The sequence below is a fragment of the Vespa crabro genome, chromosome 1, assembly GCF_910589235.1.
Source record: "Vespa crabro chromosome 1, iyVesCrab1.2, whole genome shotgun sequence".
NCBI classification, from domain to species: domain Eukaryota; kingdom Metazoa; phylum Arthropoda; class Insecta; order Hymenoptera; family Vespidae; genus Vespa; species Vespa crabro.
In genome coordinates, this window is record NC_060955.1 from 19,909,109 (window position 1) to 19,934,299 (window position 25,191).

A 25,191-nucleotide genomic window follows, 5' to 3' on the forward strand; every position below is an offset into this window, starting at 1 on the left:
TAAATATTAGCTGTGTATTCGAATATATCGATTATATGAATATGCTTGACTTTCGATATATTCAATTGTAAATTTTATAAAGTAAAATAAAATAAATTATTCTATAATTTATTATATCATACGTAATTATAAATAAAGAATATTTATTTATTGATAATGAAATTGACTCAAATAGTGGAATGCTCTTATACAAATGTTATACTTCGCGACAGAGTCAATAGGTAACGCATGTGTCGCCAAAACTATAGAAACATTTTAACATCCTTAGTATAAATTAACTTTGCAGGACTTTTCTCGCTTTAATTTTAATTTTAACGTTAATTATTATAGCTAGAAAGTAAATTCATAAACTTTCCTAACACTTTCCGTAACAGTAACAATAACCGTAACGTAAGAACTGTAAGATATGTAATGTTCCGTAATGTAGCATTTCTACGATGGATTCGACTTTATTTATTATAGCTTATATTTGAAAAATATTTTTTAAGTAATTAAATTTTCAAAGTAAATTTATCAATTATAGTGGAATTAATTTTTCATTATATTATCTTTGGATGAGTACAAATATATATATATATATATATATATATATTATATGTTCTATTATAAATTGATATAATTTATAAAAATATAAAACGATATAAACAAAGAAACAAATTGATTAACTAAAATATTTAATTTTGTGATTCTTCAGAATCCATGTAATACATTTTATTGTACGAATGATTCATTTTAAGAGTTTATTTTCACAATAAGACAAAATTTTAATTTAAAATTTACCTAAATAATTTCTTTGATTTACATTTGGTTTATGGACATTCCATTTATCGCGCCAATAATCTTGCAATCTGATTGGCTATCCGTGAGAACAATAGAATTCCAACATATTTAATTTTTCAACTGTTATTATTATTGTTATATCAAAACTATTATTGTTAATCTATTCGACTATTACAATAGTCAAATCGATCAACACAATTGATCGAAACTTTATCTTTCTTTACCATGGAAAGTACATGTAACCAATCTATAGTGCGATAAACAAAAAGAACAAAGGGAATTGTAATAAAATTTTTATTAGATCGAGATTAATAGAATATCGAAATCGGACTCCTAGAGAATTGTTCATTGGGTATCTATACGGAAGTGAAATATAGTGACTTTTTGCAAATCAATTAAAAACAAATGGTAATGTTACAAACCAAATGCTATTAATCCAAATGATGTAATGTGTTCTTTCAACCGGCAGATGGTATTAGTAGTGATTATATCGTCTATTGGCAACTCTATCTAACCATCTTTATTAAAGAAAGTGCATAGTGGAATATCCACATGACGTAGTCGTGAAAATGATTTTTAGACTTAAAGTTAATGATAATATTCCTTTATACTATTTTTATTTGATAATAAGTTTGTCTCATTAATTGTAAGCAATTGTGAGTAGTAGTATACTACAAGCAGAAAATCGATGAAGTATTAACTTAGTATTTTTGTAAAAGATTATTTATAATTTTAAAATTATTAATTTAAGATCTTATTTTAATTATTTGATATAAAAAGTAGACAAACATTTTATGAATCATTTGGATAAGGTATTATGTAAATCATGGAAATAGATAGTAATGGTATTCCTTATTCAAAAAAAGGTGATCATGAACAAGATAAGGTCAGTATTTTGTTATATTTTCTTATGACACGTAATATATGATAATATTTATAAATAATGTTATAAATTTAACACGTCTTTGTTGTATTATTATGCTAAAAATAGAAAGCAAATACGTATTATGTTTTTAGCTTTAGATTGAAATTATCAAAATTCTATAAGTAATGATAAATGTGATATACAATATTTATAATATTTAATTATTTTAGATTATTGTATTGAAAATTATTATATTGAATCATATATTTCTTTTTATAGATATTACTTCAACCATTTACTTATATTCTTCAAATTCCTGGAAAACAGATAAGAACTAAATTAGCAAATGCCTTTAACTATTGGTTAAAAATACCAGATAATAAAATTCAGGCTGTTGGAAATATAATACAAATGCTACATAATTCTAGTCTTTTGTGGGTTGAAAAAAATTTTATCCTTTTATAATATTTTATATATTTTATTTTTACTTAATTTAAATAATCCTATGTATAAAAATTATACTTTGATTGATTGATAAAATATTTACATTTTTTTAAATAAATGAAGTAAATTTATAGAAAAGAATATTCATAATTATTGGATATTTAATGATGATATACTATTTTATATTCCTCATTGTAGGCTAGATGATATTCAAGATAATTCTATTTTAAGAAGAGGCATTCCAGTAGCACATTCCATTTATGGTGTGCCAAGTACTATAAATGCTGCAAATTATGTTTTATTTATTTCTTTAGAGAAAGTACTTTCCTTAAACCACCCTGAGGTTAGTAATAACGTAAATAATTCTTTAATGTGATTTTATTTTAATTTTGTTAAATTTTAATACTACTAATGAATATCAAATATTTCATTAGGCAACACAAGTATTCACAGAACAAATTTTAGAGCTTCATAGAGGTCAAGGCATGGATATATATTGGAGAGATAATTATATTTGTCCATCTGAATCAGAATACAAAAATATGACTATTAAAAGTAAGACAGTATAAAATTGCTTGAAGTATGTATATTTGTAATAGGTCATAGAAAAAAACTTATGTAGTAATTATAAACAAAAATGTGTGTGTTTGTATATGCATATATATATTAATCAGTGTTATTCAATCTATGTTTAAATGCACAATAGAAACTGGTGGACTCTTCAACTTGGCTGTGAGATTAATGCAACTATTCTCCACTTGCAAGGAAGATTTTTCACAACTAGCAGGAATTATAGGTCTTTACTTTCAAATACGGGATGACTACTGTAATTTATGTAATCAAGAAGTAAGATCACAGTAACATTTTTTGCATTAAAATAATTTTTATGAATATAAATATTTTAAGATATTAATTTGAATAATCTAACTTTTACAGTATACAGAAAACAAAAGTTACTGTGAAGATTTATCTGAAGGGAAATTCAGTTTTCCTATTATTCATGCGATAAGAAGTCATCCCGAAGATCATCAGATAATGAGTATCCTTTGACTATTTTGATATTTATATATAAATTAATAATTTAATCGGTTTTTTTAAAAAGAGTATTATTCCTTAATGCTTTATAATAAAGATATTTTAAGGCAACGAACTAAGAATGTTGAAGTAAAACGTTATTGTGTAAATTTATTAGAAAAATTTGGATCATTTGCTTATACAAGACAAGTTCTTGAATCAATTGATAAAAAAGCTAGAGATGAAATAGAACGTCTTGGAGGAAATCCATTATTAATAAAACTTTTAGATGAGATTATAAATTGAAATTCACAAGAAACTAGACTAAAAGTTTAATTAAACATTCTATTAAATAATGTTAATGCAGCAAATGCTTATTTTATTTAAGAATGTACATATATGGTATAATACTTAACATTTTTTGATGTGTCTGTTCTATGGAATTATTATAATTTTAACTATAGTTTTTATATAAATACCGGAAATATTAAATGTTTATAAAAAATACAATATGAATAGAGAATGATTTAATTTTTGTTTTGATGTGTCATCATTAATGTGTTGAAAGTTATTTAAAGTTTTTTATAAAATTATTATTTATTAAAATGAATAATAACCATGTTACAGTATATATAAAAGTAATATGTATATTGTATAACAATATTGAGAGAATTAATAATCTTTTTTGTACGTAAAAAATTAATATCAATTACTTATATATTAACAAAAATAGAGGTTAGTGTGAAATGATGTTTATGTGGTGTATGTTATATAAGTTAACAATTTTTATAAATGGAATTAAATGATATTTTTAATTTATATTTATTGATTATTTATAAAGGTTTATAGTAAAACAGGCTTAAATAACAGTAAAATGTTTTCGATATTGAATGATTTTAAATATTTATGTATACCTTTTACACACGTATAAAATATTATTAATTACAACAGTTCCAGTATCATTTTATTATTGTGCCTTTAATGAGTTGACAACCAATTATGTATTTCCAAGTTTTATTATCAATCTTGGTATTTATACTAAAATTTCATGATACATTATATTATACATAACATTGAGCAATCAGCACCGATATTCATAATTTTTTTGTACATTACGTGATTATACGTTGCATATGTGTATACATAATGAGCTATAATATTACAGTTTATCATTGTGTAAAAAAGCACACGTTAAGTATGAAATATGCTTCTATATCAACTAACAAAAATATTTGTTACTCGATATTTCAGCTTTGTTCTTTGTATGACAATTTGTACAATTTCTTGTTAATGAACGGAAACGTATATTCATTAATTTGACTTATAATCCTCATATTGCGTTAAAGCATCTTTTCTTTATTTGCATTTAAATGTGATTTAGAATTTATTTTGTATATATCTTTTTTGTTTTTATTAAAGTTAATCGTATAATAAATAAAAAGAAGGATATACGAAAACATAATGAGTTGTGTTATTTAAAATCTATTTACTCATTCCTAGTACTCACTTTCTGTTTTTGATTACATGTATCAAATTTTATTGTTGTTATAAATGTTCGCATAATTTTATAATGCACGGTAACTCAGTCTTTCCTAATATCGCTTTTTCATTATACTGTTTTCCATTCAATATATGATTTTTCCGTAATACACGTACATTTATTGACTTCGGTCTATTAAAATTATTCTCAAAAAATCTCCCGAAGAGTTTTCTTAAACATAGCTTATTTTCTTTCTTTCTCTTTTTCTTTCTTTCTCTCATTCTTTCTCTTTGTCTCTCTTTTCTTCCCTTTCTTCTTTCTTTTTCTTTTTTTGTTAATTTCGAGTTTCTGCGCTATTAATGCTCTATACTTAATTATGCCGGACGAAGAAATCTGTCTGGTTGCTCGATATTACACGTATCGTTCGATACACGTTTGAACACGAGTTTCCTCTTTATCCAAACTTCAAAGAAGTTAAGATACTGTAGCTATTTGACACGTCTTTGGTTCTGGCTCACTATCTTCATCGGATTCACTGACCCAAGAGGGTTGACGTTCGTGTCATATTTCTCCATCGCTGTCACCAATTCGTACTGTTGGTCCAGACACACCGTCGTCTAATACTTCTGGTACCTTTAGTAAAAATATTATTTTAACAAATGATTCCTACTAAATTATTATATCTATATTTATGTGATATTAACAGTCAATACAAATTTTATTCAATCCTCACTCCGTATTATTATCTCTTGCAATAATATATATATATATTAGCATTAGTAAATAGTAAACAGAGATAAACTTATTCAAATTCATTCTGGCTTTTTTGTTTCATTTTTTTTTTTGAAGCCGCTTACCAAAACTTCTTCGAAGCGATCGTAATTTTCGGGTCTCGTGTTCAGAAGACTTTCCCCAACAGAATCTGTCCCGGAGCTTGATTGGCAGGAAATACGTCTTCCTAAAGCGCTCGAAGCAATGTGCAATAAAGATAAAATTGCTAACAAGCCGGCTGAAAATAAAAATAAAAAGTTTATTCATAATTGTATAATAAATTACATAATGTTTGGATGTAGTTCACGGTATTAGTCCGATATTTTTTAATTCGTATAAATTTAAATAAATATTTTTAGGGCCGAACTTTCGGTCGGCCTTTGCATATTAATTTTTACATAAACTTACGAGCAGTTAAGTAGAGCATGATCAATTCTTGTTTATAAAATGAATCATTAATATAATTTTCAAGTATGATGGCGTCTGTGCTAAAGTCGAAACATAAAGTTTTCTCGAAGAAATATGTTCGTTCATTCATCATGCGGTATCGTGAAAAGACAGATTACATTTTGTACATAATATGTTAAATTTACAAAAGAAATGTAAATGTACTTTAATAAACGTTCGATCTGTATATATCGTAATTCATTCTTTTTTTTTCTTTTATTTTTATTTTTTATTTTAATCGAATAAAAGAGAGAAATTCAATCCGAAGCGAGAGTCAACGAGGATGCGGAAAGATTCTTATCTTAAAACTTGGATTTTAATCGCGGCTCGTGTTCTCTCGAAAACTTTTCTATTAGATTATTCACTTTTCTTATGGAAACTTCGAGACTTCGATAGCACTGTGGAGTTCATCTTCTTTTTCTTTTTTTTTTTTCATGTTTTTAATCGAAAACATTAAACAAGTAGGCAAATTATATGTCGTATTAGAAATTCCTTGTAATACAATACAAAGGTACAAAAATTCTATTAGGAGATTTGTGCTTGGCCATGAATTTATTCACGGCATTCACGCGTCATTGTTTATTAAAGGAAGGCCGGAAAAGAGATCTCATAAAGTTGCACGCATGACGCATTTAAGCATTCCGTTTGCCAACTTACCCGCGACATAGGAAAGCCCGAGTTTGTGCGGTTTCCACGCCAAAATGCAGGACAGCGGTAGATAAAACAATGCTCTTCGCCAACCCTTCGTTATCGTGAGTACGCGCGACCAGCAATACGAACAAAGGGATTCTTCATTTCTAAAAACAAAAGTCACGATATTATCTCTTACGCTTATTTTGTTGTACGCTATCTCACTTTTTAGCTCTTCTTTTTTTTTCATAAATCAATCGAGCAAAAGAGAGATTTTTTACTCTTCAATAACAAAAATCATATTTTGCAAAATATCTACTCAAAGAGAAAAAAAAAGAAAAAATAAATGCTTGCGAAGAAAACTATGTTGAAAATGTATGCTCTCTTGTCAATTGGCCATTCGATTACTCATATTATATTCCAATAGTTTTAACGTAAAAAAAAGAGCACTTCGCTTCGTGAGATTTATCGCACTTGAATTAAATCGTATCTACGATGGACTTGAACTAGAGAGCGATTCTATGAATTGCAGCTATACTAGACGAAAGCCAGACGAGAGAGCAATAGAATCCTATGTTTTTTTGCCTCTTCTCTCCTCTTTTATTGATTCGGTATATACGAGACGAATAAAAAACGAAAAAGGGTTGTGTCTCGTGAAAATTTATGTCGATGAGTAAATTGAAAATATTCTATTTAGTTAAATGGAAGCAATGTGTTTCTACTTGCTTTACTTATAATTATTGTATAAATAAAAAAAGAAAAAAGAAGAAACAAACAAACAAGAAAAAAAAAATATTGACTTATTTTCATGTGAAATAACAAAAGAATTAAGGAAATAAGAAGATGAGCTAAAAGATTAGGAATACCAGGGATATGGATTATCACGTCTTTCATGCCAGTCAGCATGTTTTCCCTGTCAGTCGTAACTACTTTAGTTATAAACGAGATATCGAGTGGTCGTAGCCAAGCGTTTTAATGGCTACGACAAGGGCGTAAACTTCCGAAATGCGACGTGTCGGATCGAGATAGATGGGACTAAGTCGGTCAATAAAGACCCGTCCTCGTTTCTCTTTCAACTTTTTCTTTTACCAGCAGCACACATATAAACGCTGACTAAAGACGCGCGCGCACAAGTTTCCTAGATCACCCGAATTTTCTCCTTCGCTGAGATGAGTTTGGCGAACTTTTGGATTCCAAACTGGCGTCGTTCTATCGTTGCGTGCCCCTTTCCTCTTTCTTTCTTTCTTTCTTTCTCTCTCTCTCTCTCTCTCTCTCTCTCTCTCTCTCTCTCTCTCTTCGTTTATCCTTTCACCCTTCTTTTATCCTATTCGGATACCGAACTTGTTTTAGTAATACAACGAAAACTGGGCTAAACTTTTCGACTTAGTAATTGCCAGCTTAGTTCGTCGACTCTTTTTTTTTGCAGAAAAACTAAACTATGAGAGGCTTTAACGAATCTCTCTAATTTACTCTTCAACCCACGGCTATCGTGGTCGTGGCGCTATCTCCGAGGTTATTCACAATAATATTAATTAACGCGAATTTCGTTTTTCTCTGGGAACCTCGAGTGCCACGATGCTGTGTAACTTTCTGCGAATCCACCTCTAATTCCTATACACGTAATTATGAAATCAAAAAAAAAAAAAAAATTCACGCGAGAAAAAAGGGTGGTGAGCCAACGTAAGCCCTCGTGTTTGTGAATTTTGCGAGGATAAATTTACGGATTTCTCGTAGTTCTTTATTTTATTTTATTTTTTTTTATTTTCCTTACTCTTGTTTCTTTTTTTTTTTTTATCGAACAATGTTATTTGATTTTTGTGTTCAACTAATTATGTTTTCGTATGATTTATATTTCATTATATTGAATAAGAATAGATATTCTCTGATGCAAAATCATTTATAAGAATTTCAATTTATTTGATAAGAAAATCACAGGTCTTAATAATATGATTCGAACATTTAAATGCATAAGAAAATACACCGAGTTCTGAGTGACCTTGTTTTTTTCGTACGATGAACTTCGTTAGTATGCAAGCAAGATAGATGATAAATGATTTATTTAACATGATGAACGTACCTGACACAAATCTGTACGAATAAAGTGATGGCCCAGGTGATTTCGAGAAAAAATATCATCAAGGACGAGGCTCTGAAATAGAATTAAAAATGAAATAATCGTAATTGTGTTGAGATTTTCGTAAATTAAATAGCGGGTGGATATGAAGATTATATGTTTATTTCGTTTATGACGAAAAAAACGTATCGTAAACAAAAAAAAAAAATATGTTAATGAACGAAAAAAGAGTAAAAAAAAGAAATGAGATTAATGAAAATATGAAAACAACTGGGATGGAATACGATGACGAAGATCAGAAAAGAATAACTATAACTGAATAAATAAGGAATCTAAAGTAATTTAGAAACTAAAAAATATATATATGTGTATGTGCATACATGTAAGTATAAGCATGTAATATTTTTAACAAAAATGAATGACAATTAAAACGAAATAACTCATTCGTCAAATAAAGCAAAGATTTTATAAGCGTTAAGTATTAAAAAAAAAAAAAACATCTTTTTGAAGTAACGTAAAATATTTTTTTTCTATTTCTCTACTATCATGCCATCAATTTAAAAATAGAATAATCTTGATTCGTTGGATCAACAATGAAAATTTACATTAATGCAAATTACTAAATTCGGGTAATGACGGAATGACTAAATTCGCGGAAAATATCAAGTATTATTCTCAATTTCTTTTTTCTTATTCTCAAACTACATAAATAGGATAGTACATGGAGAATAAAAAATTGTTATAGACGCTGAAGTGATTTTCTTTGAAAGAATAAGACCGCCTCTAACTGATATTAAAGAATTTCATATGTTCGTTGAGAGTACGCATAGTTATTGATAGAATGCAATTAAACAAACAAACTTGTACATTTTTCTTAACGATATTGAAAGACATTGGAGATATATTTATTATTAAACTTATCTTACGTAGTATATATGTAGGGAGAAAGAGAAATTATCGAGTAGTTTTTCAAATCGACTAAATATTATCGAAATGGTAATTTAATTCTTTCTTTTGCTTCTTCCGTCCTTCGTTTCCTATTGTAATAATTAAATCTTCTCTAAAATTAAATTGTGAGCAGAAAGATGAAATTACGTTTTCCGTCGTCTTCGATGGAAATCGTCGTTCATTACGCTACGTTCTATTCCTACTTCGTACTTGTTTACTAATTTTCTTTTTTTTTTTCTCTTCTTTCGTTAGATAACGAGATAAGAAAGTAAAAAACACATCAAATTTAGGATTGAATCGAGTTTCTAATCTAACGTCAATATTTTTTTTTCTCTGAATCTGGATAATGCGTGAATTGAATTACGGTATACGCATGTTGAATTATCCTCACGTAACGTAAAGGCCCATATTGTGTCGACGGTACGCCACATCCACTCCAACTCCGCATACAACTGAAATAAAAGGAAAAACAAAAATAAGATTTATAAAGTTTTATCGTTAAATAAGAAATAAAATATCTAAATAAAATTAAATTATCAAACAAAATCTTAAACGTTCTATTGCATTCTGCTTAAGTTGATAAAACTTTACGAATACGTATAATAATATAAAAAGATGAAGTACTTCCTTTGGCAGGATTAACGTTATAAATTCAACTCCAGTCGTTAACTACATTTATTATTGGCAGACACGGCTGAAAAACGTACATATGTGTATAGGTAGGCTTTCTGCTTTACAATTTACAGCTCACGTATATCCAGAGATCTAATGGGTATCTATATATCTATCTTCCGTATCAGAACCCTCGAATATTTTGGCACCAAATTCACAACGTGTACCAAACGTGCCATCCCTTTAATTACTATTATAAGAGTGAAATTTAAGCATTTTTACATTCAAGATATATAAGAAGAGTCAGTTTGTTTTTGGCTTCATATACTTGTATTTGTAATGCGAAGACAATTTGAAAAATTCGCGGCTCTTTTTTTCACTTTAAGATGTGTTTCATTTTAAGAATGAAATATATACATTATCATAATCTGTGGATGAGGTCATAAATTTTTCAAATGGCCCTAGTATATAACACTTACATATAAAAAATCCATTTATTTTTAATTGTTCATTTTTTGCATATTTCTATGTGAATTCCGATTTTACATATAAGTATGTTTACTAATTTAAACAATTTCAGTTTTTAATAAAGATTATTAAATTTTCTGTTGATCAGATATTTATATATATTTAAAATATGGACATATTAATAATCATTTATCTTTATAGATTCAATAATAAGTGATAAATTTGAACGCCAATATAATTCAGGAAGATTTTAATCAAGGAAATGGGATGCAAAGTGGTTTTTGTCGTGAATAGTTTATATCTCATCGGCATTCTCATATAGTGAAAATAAATTTTCAGTTTAAGTGACGATTGCATAACAAAAGCTATTGAAATTTTATTGTTATTGCGATTACGTGGAATTAACTGAAATTTAACGTAATTTTGAAGGTAGACAATAGAGGGAAATAAAATTGAATTTGATAAAATATTTATATGTATAATTAATCGTTAGAATGTTCAATCGTACGAGATTTATTAACGTACGTTATTTAATATTGTATTTAGGCATGTATATTAAAAAAAAATCTATATGTTTGAATAAAAAATATATTTATATATTGAAACGATATATTCAACGAAATAATAATAATAATAATAATAATAATAATAATAATAGTAATAATAATTTGATCCATTGAAGTTAACAACGATATATTTTTCGTAGATGATGATAGATCACGATAAAGTGGTACTTCATCAATGGCAATGCGATGCTGATCGAAATCAACAACTTATCCTTTCAAGAGGGTAGCGTGATACGGGTAGAAAAGTTTGACGTTCGATTATCATAGTTCGTCCATGTGATAGGTGATAAGCATGATGTCAGTGCGATGCGATTATAAAATACGAATTGGAAAATACGATTGAAGTGGCGCTCGAGTGGAGCGCGCTCGATCAAATGGTACTCAAACAGAGATTGTTGGTGTCACAGACGCGTGCCGACGAAAGCTTGTTTTCATAGAATCGATCAACCTCTCGATAGGGTTAGAGATGAGATATTTTATCGTATGACAAAACGAATCGAATGAGGTTTGTAAATAATAAAAAATATAGACTAAACCTTACTCCGTTTGTATCCGATGAATTTAATTATTTTCTTTCCTTGGAAATGAAATGCTTTTCTTCTTTTTATATGAAATGCTCATCTTTAAAATGAGAAAATATTTTGAATAATCTTTATTGCATGTTTTTAATACTTAATTATATAATGGTTATATAATTAATCTTATAAGTAATGTGTCTACTATATTTATACGTACATACATGCATAAATATATATATATATATATATATATATATATATATATATATATATATATGTATATACACGAGATTTCACAATAAATTTTCCATTATGAATTTCTACCTATGAATTATGAAGGCTTGGATTATCGTGCCATTGCAGAAATTTAACTATACTGCACATTTACATACTCCCTGTCGGTCTAAAGGTCGCTGAAACAATGGAGATATACGATCATATATACATAAAGCAGGTGAAGTGACGCGTCGCCTATTTCTCTATATCTACGATTTCAACGATATAATTATAGTAAATGTATAAAGTAAGAAATGATAATAGATAAGTTATTTGAAGAAATCGTAGGTTTTATTAGATTTATAATATAAGAGAACTAAAAAAGAAATGTAGAATGATGGGAAAGTATTAATAGAAAAAAAAGGAAAAGGAAGGAGGTCAAGTAAATCGATCAGAGAAATAGAAAATTATTTCATCTTATTCACAATGCGAAGAAAACATTTAGTATTGTCGATTCGAAGAAATCTCATGCGGAATGAAATATTTCAATAATTGTCGCAAATAGAAACAGTGAAGCCAAAGAAAGAGAGAGAGAAAGAGAGAAAGAGAGAGAGAGAGAGAGAGAGAGAGAAAGAGAGAGAGAGAGAGAGAGAGAGAGAGAGAGAAAGTTAAGAAACAAAATGTTGAAAAGAAAAATGATAGGAAATATGAAGAAGGTAGAAAAATTCTTCTGATCGTTTTTCCTCAGCCCTTTTCTTTCTCTTTTAGGGATGCAGAATACGATATTCGTTCTTTCTCTTTAATTTCTTTCTCCGTCGGTAGGACGAAGACAGATCGGTACGATTGAACTTTCATCTTCCCTTTCTCGTTTACCACCCTTCCAAAGCTTTTACTTTCTCTTCGTCGAACTTTAGCTTTCATCGTTTTTCATCTTTCTTTAGCTTTTCTTGCTCCACTTTTTCTTCATTTCCTTTTCCTTTCTCTCTTTATTTCTATACACATTTTCTCCTCTTTTCTTCGTGCCATTCGATCTTCAAGTATTTTTTCTTTGTTTTTGCAAAAGAACATGCGTCTTTTTCAAACGAAACATTTCTCAAGTTCTTGTGACTATGTGCCATGGAAAAATTGAAATTTTAAAACGTCGCACGGTTTCAATTAAAGACACGACGCTACCCTCGGATGCATCTCTGCGATGCAATTAACCACGGACACCACTTGCGCTAAGAGTATCCCTTAAAAGGACTGAAAGCACGTTATAATTAAGACGTCGTGCTACTTCTTCGTATAATTAGCTGCCACCGTCAATATATCTAAGTTGTTGAAAACCTTTAACTCTTTCGTTAGCGATCAAAATTTTTTAAAAAATTTCATTTATTTGAACAAAAAGATTTCCATATGATTCGCATAGTGAAAAATCCTTTATCTTCTTTTCTCAGTCGAAATGGGTATGATATTTCGTTTCATTCTGTGGATACAAAAACTAAAAATTTCGCATAAAAATAACGAACGATCCAGATCGTATTCCATGAATCGCACGGACCAACCGAAATGAAGGTAGAAATGAACTTTTTTCAAGCTTTAAAGGATTTTACGACATTTTTAACAAAAAAAGAAAGTAAAAAATAAAAAACCTATTGAAACGTTAGAAGCGCTCGACTAGTTCAAGGGTGTAATGGACGCGATAATTCCACGTTAAATTAAGCTAAATGTTTTAACGAAGAGTCTCGCTCGATATTAACGACGAGAACTAATTGCTCTTGCTCCAACAATCGTTTTAATTTGAGTCATATCTATCGAATTTTCTACTAAATTTGTCGATGACTCTAAGTAAAATATATCGCTATGTATATGAGTATATCGAATAGAAATCGTGCATTAGTAAATAAAATACAAAAAAAATCATATTGACAATCTCTTCTTACTTTCTTTCTTGGAACGATAAATAGAAATCATTTCACTTTTCAGAGGCAGATGTGCCTCTCTCCCACTCAAATTCGTATGCGTCAAATGCAGTCGTACGTTTTCCTTTTACGTATTGATAGAAATTGAATTGTCAAAATTTTTCCAACGATTCGATTTATTTCGAGATAACACAGAGATAGAAATTAGTAATTGACGGAGCAATTAATTTAATTGATACAGTATTGACATCCTTACCTTTTATTTTACTATTGATGGAAATCTTTTTGAGATATAGATTTCTATGTAAATTGATATGGTACATTGACAAACATCATATTGCATCATGATTTTTGCGTAAAGATGAATGCTTTTGCATCTTTTCATACTAGAACTTTTGTTCTTGATTAAAATGGCCCAACATGCATTTCTGAATAGTAATATAGCATTCCCTGCCGTAGTATACGTATGAGACTGGATACAAGCTTTTTGTAGAAACGATGAAAGCTTCTGTAACCAACTCCGCTAAACTCAAGCTTCAAGTATTCTCTCATCAGCGAATGCAGCATTCCTTTAAAAAACATGGGTCCATTCTTTTGCCTTTTATTACAGTTTGTTGGATTCTGTAAATGTCGTTGTGAAGTACTATAAGTATCGACAAAATAGAACTATGATTTATCTTTTTTCCTTTTCTAAATGGATCGTACGAATTCGTTTGAAAAGAATTTTTTCTCTCAACGTCTGCTTTTTAAAGTGACCATCGATATATTTCCAATGTTTTATGGCTACGAGAGAGATTTAGTGCATATTAATGTATTTAAATGCCTCTGCAATTACATTGCAATTGTAGTTAACATTAAATTATCATTTCGACGATATCATAAACGCGGAAACATGCATGTAACCTTTTATCTTTTTCAGGGTCTTTCCGCTTCCAAGAAAATACAAATACTTGTAGTAACATGAATAACTTACACATATCCATCCGATTCACACTTTTGATATGCACATCAGCTATTCCCTGCAGAGAATTTTTCTGCATCCGCTTGAATAAATCATACATATACATAAATATCATAACTCTTATATAATAACACAGAATAAAAAGATAAAATGACTTTAATTTCTCTCGTATAATCAGATTAAAAGTTTATGAGTACAGAGACTCGAGTTTTTATGAATGTAAGATGTCTACAAACGACAAGTTATAAACAATAAGACGTTAGAAGTAAAAAGTACATAAAGTACCATATTTCGTCAGAGAAAAGAATAGAATACCTAAGTGTGAGAAAGACAAAGAAGAAACAAAGGCAGACGAGGTATAATGAAAGTATAAAAGCAAAACGAATGGTACGATGAGAAAGGTATACAGTTGATGAAGTGAGAAGCAAACATGTATCAAATGTATTGTTCTTTCTAACTTTGAAATGGGATCTCATGAAAAGATGGTTGCAAAAAATGGGAAGGTACTCAAAGGTCCCTTGCGAAAATACATATTTTTCAAATGGAACTGTCTCTTTATTAAATGTAAAGGTCCCTTGCGAAAATACATATTTTTCAAATGTAACTGATCATAAAAATAATTCAAAAATATATAAAAATAAATGAAAATATTAATGGATGTGTTATATCTCCAATTGATGAGTAGTACATAACTAACGTATGCCTATCACCAGGAACTAAGTTAATCAAATCAAGGTCCTTCCTTCTTCATAAGCCTATATATAAAAGCTGAACATTATGATATAATATATTTTTTCTCTTTAGATGATATTGGCTTGCCGTTTACCGTAATATTCCTTCTATAAAAATTCATTAAAAATGTTAAAATTCTGGTATTTGATGTAAGTAATCTACAACTATATTTTTGTATTAAACCATTTGAAAAATAATACGATTTAAATGTTTGATTCTTTTTGCAGTGCTTTCTGGGCAGTCATTTTAACGGTAATTGCTATACACCGTGACGCCTTACCTGAACATGAGGATATTTCTCCTTTATCCAAGTACCATCATCATGCGAAATATCGTCGTTCTTCACACGGAAGTCATTCTTCACGCGGTCATCATTATCCTCGCGGATTAGAAAAGCTCTTCGAGGGGAAAAAAAAGGAAGAAAAAATTGTCTGTCACAGCGATGAATGCAAACTAATCGGTATATAATAGTTAGATTCATTCAATATTATTTTTTTCATATCCCAATTATATTTATATTTTTATTATATTTCTTTTCTATGATGCAGCTCGAATAATAAAGGATAATATGAATCAATCGGTTGATCCTTGCGAAGATTTTTATCAATACGCATGTGGTAAGTTTGGGGAAAGTAATCTGATTCCAGCTGGCGAGAAGAGTTGGAGTTTCTTTCAGATGATGCTAAATAATCTTAAACGTCAAGTGCAAGGTAACCTTTCGAATTTATACATATACTCAATAGGTTAAATATTTATTTATTATTTGTTCACTTATTTATTATTATACAATTTTTGTTAAAAAATATGTATTTTTAAAGAAATTCTAGAATCAAACTCAGACACGAAAGATTTGTTGACAATTAAATTGGGAAAAAATTATTATCGAACTTGTACAGATTACAGTAAGTTAAAGAAAATCTTCTATTTTATATAGAACTATTATGTGCTTATAAATTACTTTGCTTTTGATGGAGATCTCTTTTATGGACGTTTAAAGATACGCGATATAGGACAGCATGGCTCAATGAATACCTTGCAAATTTCAGAGAGCAGAGAACGAAAGGGTCTTGAGCCTTTAGTCACAACTATGGCAAGAATTGGTGGTTGGCCGATGATAATGGAACCCGAAGAATGGGATGAAACCGAACATACCTGGCAAAAAGTTGATGATTATTACGCTATTCTAACGGGATACAATTCATTTTATAATATTAAAGTTGATATTTCGCACTTTCAAAACGAAAGTTTTATAAAGGTATGTATTATAAATAATAGTCATTACATTTAATAATTTGATAAATAAATAAGTTTAATTTCTTTAAAGTAATTTTTAAAAAATTATTTCTTTTTTCTGATATTTAGATGGTATCACCGCGAATGCCTACAGGTTCGGAAAAATTGCGAGTGAATAATGAAGAATCGAACGAGGAAGATAGTAAATCGAATGATGAAGATAGTAAATATGAGAACACAAAGGAAAGTGAAGATTACGGAAATAATAAAACCCATAAGGATAAGAACAAAGAAAAAAATTATAGATATTTGAATGACGAAGATAATGATAGTCGACAACAGGATAGTCAAGAGCAGGACAGTAAAAATGCAGATTCTGAAGAATTAAACAATTCAAAAGAAAATCGTAATATGACAGAAGAGTATATTAATTTGATTAGCGAGATAGCGATGGCCATTGCCGAAACTCGAGGATTTAAAATTTCCGAAGATCGTATTAAGGCAGATGCTAATGACCTTGTAATATTTCAACAAAAGATAAAAGAGGTATTTTTAACTCAATTGACATTTTAATTTTTTTTTTTTGTAACAAATTATTTTTGGTTTTGCGTAAAAATACATTGAGTGAATTTTTTTCAAGATCGATGAAAACTCCAGGAGCAGTAGTGCAATTATGTCGATTCGTGAATTTCAAGAGTTATTTGATAATGAGATTATTACTACAGGAACTTCTAAGGTGAAATGTCCTTCTATCTATTTATCTATACTATTCATTTTTCAATAAAAAATAATACATAAATCAACCGATTTTTTACAGATTAATTTCGTCGGTAAAATATTAACTTTGTTTGATTCTGCTAATGTTAAGATCGATGAAGATGTTAAAATTTTTATAGAATCGGCAGATTTTTTTGTAGTTCTTAGTTCTTTACTCAATGAAACATCGAATCGTGTTATTAGTAAGTCTGATAAGAAAAATATCCTTTGTTAAAAAATACATGTAATCCAATATAATCAATTTTATAAAATTATATTGTTACAGTCAATTACATTCATTGGCTTTACATTAGTCATTTTATGGACGCTACAACCGAAAGAATGGAAATATTACATAAATTTATGAAAACGGACGATCAATGTGATAAGAAAATTTTATCAAAACAGGATCGGTTTGTAGTATTATTTCTACGATATTATACTTTACAATATTATTACTTTACAATCAGCAATAATATTCATATCTTATAACTTGAGAAAAAGAAAAGAAGAAATTATTATATAAATTAGATATAAATTTCAGGATTAAAAAATGTGTATCGGAAATAATGGATATGGACATTACAGCATACACCTTTGTTAAGAAATATTTTCCTGATGAAATCAAAAACACGGTAAGGTTTTAGTATTTGAATTAAACCAATTATCATAATATCAACAAGGATTGCCGTAACGTTATCTTAATACATCACAAGGCAGAAGAAATGATCACATATATACAGGAAGAAGTGGAACGTGAAATTTCTGAATCAAAATGGTTAGATGATGATACTCGTGAATTTGCTACAGAAAAAGTTCAGAATATTAAAAAACTTGTCGGATATCCATCCTGGTATTCGAATACTACGATAATGAAAAATTATTATAAGGGAGTATGTTAAATTGTTTGATCCTATTAAAAACATTTTATTTCTTTTTATGTCTTTTCCAATAATTTCATCGATTAATAACTTTTTTAAGCTCGTAATTGGTCCTTCCTATTTCGAAAACAGAATGAGTTTTAGCAGATACGCCATATGGAAAAATTTGCGTATGTTAAAAATGGATACGAAATATAATATGTTAGTATATATATACATTATACCCGTACATATATATTTCTATCTACATTAAAACTTATGAATTTTCATTAATTTCAGAGAAAGTTTCATTACGCCTTTTATGTTGAACGCTTTATATGCACCATTTAAAAATATGATGTGTAAGTTCTATAAATTAAGCTAAATACATTGAAATGTTATTAATGTACTCCGTATCTATTTTTTATAAATTAGTTGTAACAGCGGCAGATTTTCAAAATCCATTGTTTGCAATTTCAAGACCACCGTAAGTTACTGTTTGACATTATGTAAGTAGAATTATATATTTGACACAAACAAACTTTCACGTATTATAGCATAATAAATTATGGAATTATTGGAGCTGTTATGGCTCATGAAGTTAATCATGGATTCGACGATAACGGTAAGCTAGGAATAATGATCAATCCCATCTTGATTGAATCTACAGTTATAGAATACTAATAAGTCTCTATTCAAAGGACGACTTTATAACAAAAATGGTCAACAAATTCAATGGTTAGACATAATGGTTTCGGCTTATAACAAAAGAGTCGAATGCTTCGTCAATCAATATGATAATCTGGTACAAGATGAAGTGCTAAAAAAAAGTGAAGATCCATTGGTGAGTTGTAAATGCAGTAATTTTTCATTTGCTCGATGTAAATAATTTATCTACTTTTTTTCTTTCATATTCACAGAGTTACGGTAATAGAACTAAAAACGAAAACATAGCCGATTCGATGGGTCTCGAAGCATCCTTAGGTGCATATCGTATATATAAAAAAAAAAATAAGGACAAGTCATCGGAAGTTTTACCAGGCTTGGAAAATTTAAGCATCGAACAACTTTTCTTTTTGTCTTACGCTAACGTAAGTATAAATACATATATATCAATAGATTTTAGTGACGATTCATCTTAAATTAATGGAACGTAAGATTGTCATGTTCGTGCAGCTGTCTTTAATATATAATAACGTTTGAAACAACATCTAAATTAAATAATTGTTTAATATATCCTCTGGTTACTGATACGATTATTTTAAGTAAGAGCATTTAAACTTAATTTACGATAGATATAGATATTTCGTTGAAATAAACGTGTATATATGAGGCAAGAAGGAAACTATCTCAAGTGAGTAACTTAAAAAAATAAAATACAAAATAAAATAAAAAAATAAAAAGTCAACCGACGACAAATGTAGAGATTTATTTTATGTGCGTTAAATTGGACTTGCCAGGGATGCTGCACGTTCTTCCTTTATCCTCTTCTTTACCCTTAATACGTGGCTGGCTATGGTATCGCGACAATCGCTTCTCCGATCTTTTCCCTCTCCACTGTTGTTGTCCGTATTACGATGTGCAATAAGGGAGAAATTGTACAAGGAATGAACAGACAAGATGTTGATGCGTTCTATTTACGACGGAAGAGCGTGAATAACATTCGAACGAGCGAACGTTATTACGGGTTGTCAGATTTTAAGAATCCAATCAAATGAAAAAACATATTCGTTTCGTTCGTACGAAGAGAGAAAATAGATTTATGTATATTTGTCTATATCCTTTCAGACCTACTGCGAAGTAGTTAGTCCAGAACAGCTGAAGGAATATAAAAAGGATGAACATAGTACAGGACAATTACGAGTACTTGGGCCTATCTCAAATTCAAAGAGTTTTGCCAAGTCTTTCAATTGCCCGGTCGGAAGCCGAATGAATCCAAAAAGAAAGTGCAACATTTGGGAGTAACTGGAAACGGTAGATGATATTTTCTTTGACTATCCTCTCAATCTATCTTATTTGATATAATCTTGAGATGATGAGTTTTTTGTAAAATAAAATAAATAAATAAGATACAAAAACCATTTCATTCGACTTGCATTATCATATTCGAGCATCTATGGAGACAATCTAGTTTTATGTAGTCTCGTCTTTCAGGAAATAATTAGACGAAAGTAAATTATTCTATGAATTACTGCATATATCTATGTACGTAGATCGTGCGTAATTAATAACAGCTCTTAGTTACACGCTTTGATCCCTTTATGATAAAACCAAAGTGCTTTCATATAAAGGACATAGAAAGTGTCTCTTGATTATCTTGTACCTTCATACTGTAACCATCTCCGAAGTAATTACTTTTAGAATATTTTACATTTTAAGCTTTCAATGCACTTTGGACATACACGGATATTTATATATGTGTCGATATAGAATTAACATCTTTTTTAATTCAAAGAAGAAATATATCTTTTATATCACACGATCCTTATTAACAGAAATGTTATCGGTTAACAAAACAAAAAGAGAAAGGATTAAAATAATCAGGTCACAAAAAACGTCTTCGATTCACACAGTATTTCTTATTTCTTAAAAGAATTTATATTTATTCAGTGGAAGATTTTAATGAATTTCGTGCGATCATGCGATTATGATTTAAAGCATTTTACTAAGAGATCTTTGTATATATATATATAAAGATTTTTATATATACAAACACCTTACATCTTGGAATCTTTTAGAAGATAAAAACTTTTGGAATCTTTTAAAAGATGAAGACTTTTGTTAAGATATAATTACAATTCTTTCAAAACTATATCCAATTTTAATTAAATAAAAAAGATACAAATTTCGTCCTTACGAAAAATACATATCCTTTTAAATTTTAAATCACATCTTACTTCTTTTATAACCTTTGAGTCCGTTGATCGTGCACCATAGACGACGTTTATCCCTGAATTTCATCTTATCTTGCTGTAATTTTAGTATCTCGATATACGCTTTCACATTGTCCTACTCTCCTTATTGCACAAGGTCCTTATCGTGCCTTATCCTTACCTATGTACCACCTGTGGTAGGTATAACTATATGTACCTATGTACTATACTATGTCGTCTTCCACTCTTACCTAAACTAGTTCAAACAAACTGGATTCCCTACTCGTATTGTCATTCGCCTTGGTAAGTTGCCTAACACAAAGTGCAAATAAGGCAACGGCTTTTCCAAAGAGGTACTTTACTTGAATCGGTACATTTATGATTTTGCATATGCATTCGAGCGATCATTTACTTCCTACCTGATTTTCTTTAAAAATAATACAATTTAAAATTTTAATGCAAAAAAAAAAATAGAAAGAGAGAAAGAGAGAGAGAGAGAGAAAGAGAGACACATATTTGTCCATCCAAATCCGATTTCTTTCTTCTATCTTATCCTTTCAAATCATTCGTCCAAACTCCAGGCTATCGTTGGAAAACTCTTTTCTTATCCGATACTGTCCGCTGAAAGTCGTTCACTACGACTAGACAGTTACAGCAAATTAGTTCTATTCATTTTATTTGAGAAAAAAGTAGGAATCGAGGGATAAAACGACCTCACCATTTACTTTCTCTCTCTTTCTCTTTTCTCTTTTCACTACCACTTACTTCAATTGCGATATTTTAGGTTCCAATGTTTTAAATCAAATAGTTCCTTACAGTAACTGGTTTTCTTCTTAATTTTATAAATCAAAGAACAAAGAACACCGATTAATCGGCTCGTTCTTGAACGAATCAAACGTAGCTAAAAAGTTATCGCTTACTTCTTTTGTCTCATCAATTACGACATCTCAAGTTGCTCATTGTATTCGATCATCTCGATTGACCGACAAATTATCTTATTGTTAGGGAGAAATTAACATTGAATACTAAAGAAGATGTAGGTCAGAATTTTTTAACGATTATTACATGTTTGTCGAATAAATAATATAAATAATGAATAATCTTCAATATCTTTTCAACTCGTTTTTTTTTTTTTAAATTGAACAATATTATTTTAGTTCTTTACAATTTAGTTTTTTACCATCTAAAAACGATTATCGTATTTATAGAACTTTCATTACTCTCAGATTTACGCTCAAATTAATCGAATCTATAATTGATTTTACTTTACATATGAACCAATTAATGAATTATTGTTATGAAGTTATATAATGATCTCGTGACAATTTTGTTCGATTATTACAATTATTTTTAGTTGGAAATTGAATCTCTTCGATATAGCGGTCGGTTGAAGAATATCTACACGTGAGTCATAATTGTATTAAATTAATTGTAATAAATAAGCATTATTGATCCTGATACAATTTTCTATTTGTTTTTTAATAGATAAAAACAAATAATTTATAAAGAAGTATTCAAAAAGTATTCAAAACGATTAAACAAATAAATAAATAATGTATATAAATAATCGATTAAACTCGACGATTGTACTGAAGCATTTAATCTGGCTATGTTTATCGAATCGCCATAGATCGTGCGGTAGTACGGTCGTTGCACAATTGGCAGCAGATTTTGCTAGAAATGTAGGGCGACGTAATTCGTATCCAGAACTGATTCTCAGCAACGTAATCACATCGAGCGTAGCCAAATTAGTGGTGGTTTACGCTTTAATACGAATGGCGAGCGCGCCTCGGTTCACCGGATAAATAATCACCTACTGCGTAATTACTGTCTGATTTTATGTCTCTGCGTATCACCAACAATTTACCAATTTCTAACGCACTATACTATATTGTATTAATCGATAAAATGTCAAGAGATTATTTTTGATTCTGGATAGGACACACTGAAAATACAAATCCGTCGTATAGTAAATTTTTAACGACAAATGTATAAATTTATAAATAAACTTGAAGATTATTGAATGAAGACAGTTTGTTTTAAAGTTCTTTTTTTTCAATTTTTACAAAAAAGGATTTAATATCGCATTTCGCGAGCAACACGTTGTGTCGTGAACTATTGCATCTTAGAGCATCCGCGTGAAATCATATTTGCAAGGAACTGCAGGATCTTCAAGGAAGCCAACGTATTCCTTGCCAAACCCTTAATTGCATCTTATCGCATTCAGTTTGCTCGGAGAAAATAAATCTCACTGTTAAAATAAAAGACTGCGACAATTTGTGAAAAGAGAAAAGAGCACGACTCTTTCTTTCCCTCCTCATTGTTACATCAAAAGAACATTATTTGTAGTCTTTTATTTGACTTTTTCAGCTTATGACCTATTCCGTTTGTTCGTGAGAAAAGGTTATTCACGTTTCGAAGGTAACATTGTTATTTCAATGAATTCAACATTGTTATAGTTCGGTAGTTGTGAAAAGAATCACGTCATTTTTTCAAAGATAACTCTTAAAGTTTTTTACGATTTCGCAAATGCACGAAAAAAAAGCTTCAACCCCTTCAACCTCTTCAACCCCTTCAACCCCTTCAACCCCTTGTTCCTGTAAGGTCGTTAAACTCGTCGAAATCTTGGAACGTTTACCTACTCAGAGTAAATATGCTTTCTACGATCTCACCTAGGATAGGAAGAATACTCTATGCACACATCCCCTATTCATTCACATAGAAAAGATGTTTCACGTTTGTTGACGAACCGTTCCCCAACATCTATTTAATATTAATGGATCATCATGAAGAGAGAGAAAAAAAAATAGTTACTTTTAAAAGACCTTTTTCAATTTCAAGCTCGATCCATATAGAAACTTGGCAATTGATACAAGCATTATCGAACCGGTTATAAAACCTTAGGCAGTATAAAACGAAATATTTTAAGTACTTTAAAAAATTAATATTTTCATTATTACGAATTATATTTAATAGTTATAAAATGGCGGTAATATAATAAATGTTCTATAAATGCATAAACAAACTCGATGATGTCCATGTACGTATTTTAAATACTAAATATATATTTTTTTTTAACAAAATATATATATATATATACATTTTTAATAAAGTTTTTAGTTTTACTTACCGATCGCTGTACAGACACCCACGATCCTTGTCAATGTTCCCAAATGCGTATCGGTTGATCTAACGTAAGTCGACATACCGTCTTCAGGGTTATTTTCGCTGGAATGATTCATATGGGTCACCATAAAAAAAAACACGAAGGAACAATTGTTGACAACGCCAAGTTGTAATCTCTGAAAAAAGGATAGTCCTTCAAAAATTCGAACTTGTGCTATTTCTTAATTGTATCACGTACCGCCGATCCGTTACTACGTGATTCGAATCAAAACCTCACTGAAACGGAAGCCAACTATTGAAACATAAAACTCTTATATAAAGAAATAAAATTCGATGATTTTCTTATAGAAAATATTAAACAATAATAATTTGTAATATATAAAAAATATACGTGTAAAAAATAACAATTATTTACATAATTAAATGTAATATATTATTTGACTTGTAGAACGAGACCGGAAGACGCGTGGAAATAATCATCCAATGTAAACCGATGTAGTCTAGCGGCGCGAAATATAAACGCTTGAAATAACGCAACACGTTCACTATTCGAAAGGTCGCGTACGACTGAGAGGGTAAGCTCATCCAGCAAGATTGTCACAGCATCCCCGTGCCAAAATCCACACCTGCGCACTTGATATTTACTTTTACTCCGTCTCTTTATATACGAGAACTTACATATTTTTAATTGTAAACAAATGATTGTTTAATTGATTATGCAATTTTCGATTAATTAGAAACAAATATGCCAGTATTAATTTAAGGATAATTATTTTTTTGATATAGTTTTATATACATATATGTAATTCATACAATTTTTTAATGGTATTTAAAAAGATAATCATTCAAATAAAATTTAATTTTCTTTCTTTCTTTTTTTTTTTTTTTTTTAATTTATCTGATCATAGATTTCATA

At 29.3% G+C, this 25,191-nt stretch overlaps 3 protein-coding genes across 4 annotated transcripts; 2 read left to right on the forward strand and 1 right to left on the reverse strand.

The window, feature by feature from the left end:
• The first annotated feature begins 1,298 nt into the window (after nucleotides 1-1,298).
• On the forward strand, nucleotides 1,299-4,070 carry LOC124425608 (geranylgeranyl pyrophosphate synthase). Its single transcript, XM_046966164.1, has 7 exons — nucleotides 1,299-1,666; nucleotides 1,925-2,079; nucleotides 2,288-2,432; nucleotides 2,524-2,644; nucleotides 2,796-2,935; nucleotides 3,026-3,128; nucleotides 3,222-4,070. The coding sequence occupies exons 1-7, from the start codon at nucleotides 1,607-1,609 to the stop codon at nucleotides 3,407-3,409; spliced, it is 912 nt and encodes a 303-aa protein (XP_046822120.1). The 5' UTR covers nucleotides 1,299-1,606; the 3' UTR covers nucleotides 3,410-4,070.
• Nucleotides 4,071-4,222: 152 nt separating this feature from the next.
• LOC124425619 lies at nucleotides 4,223-24,831 on the reverse strand. Of its 2 annotated transcripts, none has more exons than XM_046966174.1 (8): nucleotides 24,691-24,831; nucleotides 24,514-24,551; nucleotides 24,280-24,451; nucleotides 9,845-9,905; nucleotides 8,509-8,580; nucleotides 6,459-6,598; nucleotides 5,441-5,592; nucleotides 4,223-5,216 (listed from the first exon to the last, which is right to left on the reverse strand). In XM_046966174.1, exons 3-8 carry the CDS (start codon nucleotides 24,401-24,403, stop codon nucleotides 5,145-5,147), a joined length of 621 nt encoding a protein of 206 aa, XP_046822130.1. In that variant the 5' UTR covers nucleotides 24,404-24,451; nucleotides 24,514-24,551; nucleotides 24,691-24,831; the 3' UTR covers nucleotides 4,223-5,144. The 2 variants fall into 2 exon arrangements, with proteins under 2 accessions (XP_046822130.1, XP_046822141.1); XM_046966185.1 differs by having other exon boundaries at nucleotides 24,514-24,567.
• Nucleotides 15,438-20,357, forward strand: LOC124425602 (neprilysin-like). Its single transcript, XM_046966155.1, has 18 exons — nucleotides 15,438-15,576; nucleotides 15,655-15,887; nucleotides 15,976-16,137; nucleotides 16,246-16,329; nucleotides 16,474-16,682; nucleotides 16,790-17,206; nucleotides 17,301-17,396; nucleotides 17,478-17,619; nucleotides 17,703-17,829; nucleotides 17,961-18,051; nucleotides 18,133-18,309; nucleotides 18,398-18,498; nucleotides 18,577-18,638; nucleotides 18,712-18,763; nucleotides 18,834-18,901; nucleotides 18,978-19,120; nucleotides 19,197-19,367; nucleotides 20,065-20,357. Exons 1-18 carry the CDS (start codon nucleotides 15,554-15,556, stop codon nucleotides 20,239-20,241), a joined length of 2,535 nt encoding a protein of 844 aa, XP_046822111.1. The 5' UTR covers nucleotides 15,438-15,553; the 3' UTR covers nucleotides 20,242-20,357.
• Nucleotides 24,832-25,191: the final 360 nt, after the last annotated feature.